Source organism: Apaloderma vittatum, unplaced genomic scaffold, assembly GCF_000703405.1.
Source record: "Apaloderma vittatum isolate BGI_N311 unplaced genomic scaffold, ASM70340v1 scaffold5784, whole genome shotgun sequence".
In the NCBI taxonomy this organism is placed as follows: domain Eukaryota; kingdom Metazoa; phylum Chordata; class Aves; order Trogoniformes; family Trogonidae; genus Apaloderma; species Apaloderma vittatum.
Genome location: NW_009710841.1, coordinates 71,344 through 74,875, shown reverse-complemented (window position 1 = coordinate 74,875; position 3,532 = coordinate 71,344). Strand labels below are relative to the sequence as shown.

General features: G+C 43.8%; 1 protein-coding gene across 1 annotated transcript in view; it reads right to left on the bottom strand.

The window, feature by feature from the left end:
• Window positions 1-3,439: 3,439 nt before the first annotated feature.
• The window catches only part of RBM47 (RNA binding motif protein 47), a 6,830-nt gene continuing 6,737 nt past the window's right edge, over window positions 3,440-3,532 (bottom strand). Inside the window, exon 5 of the mRNA XM_009867400.1 lies at window positions 3,440-3,532. Within this exon, the coding sequence (XP_009865702.1) occupies window positions 3,440-3,532 (93 nt within the window).

Here is a 3,532-nt window from a genome sequence, read left to right as displayed (position 1 = left end):
AGGGAAAGCAGGCAAAATTAGTCAACTCTGTCCCCAATCGCAAATCCTAAAAATAAATAAATAATTTTCTTCCAATTTCCTTGCACAAAAAACCACTAGGGAAACATCATGATAGCATCCTTTGGTATGTTGGCACAAAGTGCCTTGTACTAACTGCATTACGAGAAACGATATTAGAGGTAGGAAGTTGCAGACACTTTTGCTTTCTTACAAGGAATGTAAAAAGCTCATGCTGTGTTTATTTTGGTCTCCTCCTCTTTCAGATTATTCACTAGCATGAGTCCTTCACTTGGTGGCCACCACCTCTCCCATCTTCTTGCTCTGCCTCAGTTTACCTCTGTTTCTCACACTGCTCTTTTCTGCAGACTTGGTATTTGAAGCATATTTTCCCCAGGTCAACTTAGACCAAGGTAAAAAACCAGGGATTCCGGGGACTGCGAATGCAGCCAAGAGGTACAGCTTAGCTTTCTGTGCGTTTGAAGGGTGGAGCATACCGAGATGAAAATAGGTCAGCCCACAGCGCTTCTGCCCTGCAGCCAGGACATAGAACAGAGCAACAGCGGTTTTGTGTGCTAGGCGGATGAAAAGCACGGAGGGATGCCACCTTCAGCCATATCCACATCCAGGCACTGACTCTAAACTGGATATGAAAAGAGATTTAGGCTGATCAGAGGCTACTGGAAGAATGGGGAGATGCCTTTTGTGCCTGCTAGGAAGGTCTTCTGCAGGTGATGGGATGGGGGAGACAGTGGGACAACTAACGTCCCCAAAGGAGGGGATGCTGGCTGCGGCACCCTGCTCCCCTCCTGCCCTGTGCACACTTTCCCCACCTTGGAGGAGAGCCCAGCCTTGGCACAATGGCTAAACCTGGCAGTGGGATGTTGTAATGAAATAACAGTCTTCATTTTTAAAGAATGCTTTATTCACTACATCCTAGAAATGTACCGTAAATGGAGCAAGAACTAAATAAACTCAGAGACTTCTGACAGTACAGAGAACAGAGATACAATAAAAGACCTAAAATATCAGCTCTTTTGAGAATAAGGCACACTAGTTTTGTTTCTTTTTTTTTAATATATATATTTTTTCTTTGTTCTTAACCTAAAGATGTTCACATTTCAAGTTATCAGACTTACCTCAGTAGTAGTGTACATGAAATGGTTTAGAAGCAAGTGTAAAAGATAGGCATGGGTGGGGGCTCAGTGTGACCCAGCTGCCTGTGTCCTGCCTTGTCCCCAGGTCCTGCCTTTGTCCTTGGGTCCTGCCTGTGTCCCTGGGTCTTGCCTGCTCCCACTGGTGGCCTCTTCTAGCTGCTTTCTCTCCCTGCCAATTCTGCAAGTGGCAGGGCCCTCACCCTGCTGGCGAGGAGAGGATGAGTGTGAAGGGAGACATCACCCTTCATCTCTCCTCTTTGGGTCAGCCCTGGTGTGGGCCTGGGAAGAGGCAGAGACCCAAACCACTAGACTTGCCTTTTCCCAACCCAGGCGTGTTTGTGCAGAGCCCATGGACCCACGGCTGCCGGCAATTACTGTTGAACCTTATTGGGAGGAGGCAGTGCAGGCATCCCCCTTGGGGGCTTCCACCACTGAGGCTTTGCCCAAACCACCTCTTCTCACCCTATGAAGGGGCAGGGCCTCGAGGCTGAGGGCTGGGTGTGCTTTTGGAGGTGCAGGGACAGACAATAAAAGGCTCCCTGGCAAGGGCGTGGAGGGGCAGAGTCCAGTCGAATGGTTAACCTCACAGTGCTTTTGCTAACGGGACGCCAGGGTTGAGAGCTCAGCTTGGCTGAGCAAGAGCACCTAAAAAAACAACTGCTTGATTTTGAGGCAAGGAAAAGAGAGTGTATTAAAAGGTCACTTAACTGAGCTGGACGTGGTTCAGTTGCCAAAATATACTCTACTTAATATGAAACCCCTTCGGTTGGTACTTACACCACAAAAAGTAAAGGAGTTTACTTGCTCCCTGCTTCACACCTCGTGTCACTGGAGCTGTGTTTGCAGGGCTGATGCACTTCATACAATGGGCAAGATAGTTCTTTACCATTTTGCTGCATTTTACATTCACTGCACTACTAAATAAAAGCCTTTAAACAGGCCACAAAACACTGCAATAATATATTTACTTCTTAATAAAACAAACTTCTTTTTATAACATCGCAATAAAAGGTTTTTGTTTTGTGGCAAACCACATACCGTGTAAATTTGTGACTTTAAAAATGTATATTAAAGGATATTTACAAGCTCTATGTCTTAAAATCATCAGATCTAATCCCTCCCACCCCTGATGTGCATGTACAACTCCAGTTGTGGAGAAGGGGAATGAAGTGTGGAAGGGAAGCCGGGAGGGAGGCTGTCCCTATTTCACTAATTCCAGAATCACTACCACCCCTAGTACCTTGGAATTTTTTCACGGAACATGATGGAGCGATAGGTAAGTAACGCTGCGCATCCTCTTGGCGAGAGCGCGCCTGCTCTTGCCGACAGCAGCATACATTCTCAGTCACTACAACATATACTTCAAAGAATAAAATAAAAAGCATTGAAAAAGAGCCTAGGCTTTATACTGGATGAAGATCTAAGTCAAGACACCTCGCGCGAAATATCGACTACTTGAATCTCTGCGCATGCTCCAGCTACAAGTAGCTGCAATAAATAGAAAATCCAGTTGTTAATGAAAACTCAGAGCCTTTCCTTTACTTAACACAAGCCTACAAATCATACTTGTGAAGAGGTTTGTGTGAGGAGGCTTTTTTTCTTTTTTTCTCTTTCTCCCAAATGGGCAATATTTGTTACTTCTGATTTCAAAGAAGAATGAGCATATTGTATTAATGCCAGCAGAAAAATGCAGAGGTCTTGCACATTTTTCAAATTGCACTTTCCAGTATAATTTTTTAAATAAGATACTTGTTGTTTTTTTCTTAAAAAAAATATCTAAGGTATGTATTCTTTAAATATTGAATATATTCTTCAAAATATATTGTTAAAACTTTCCCTAGCTGCTCAGGTGTGCTTTTTAATATATAGCTGATATATTATTAAAGGCACTACAAAATAGACATCTCTGGAGTGCAGAAGTTACTAAAAAACAACCTTCATACCACAAATATATTGAAAATATAACTGCTAAAAAAAAAAAAAAGACCCTATGCGACCCCACTAGGATGCGTATAAATGCACGTCGGCAGTGGGCTGGATGCATCGAGGTCCTTTAGAAATGTATGAATACAGGCATGTTAAATTTTAAAAATAGCCTAAAAAAGTTAGTGAAAACTTCAAGCGTAGAAAATATCTCGAACACGTTTTTCTATGACATTCTTCACTTTCTGCATCGGTTTACCAACCCCAAACGTTTACTCTTTCGCAGCTGGTTCTTTCTTCATAAATAGTAAAGTGTTCCTTCAAAGTGTGTTTTTCTCCACTGCCCTCCTCTGCCGACAGTCTCAGTACGTCTGGTAGACATCATGGATGGGGACCTGGATGGTTGCAGCTGGAAACGCCGGCGGGATGTAGCCTGCGTACCCCCCGTAGGCAGC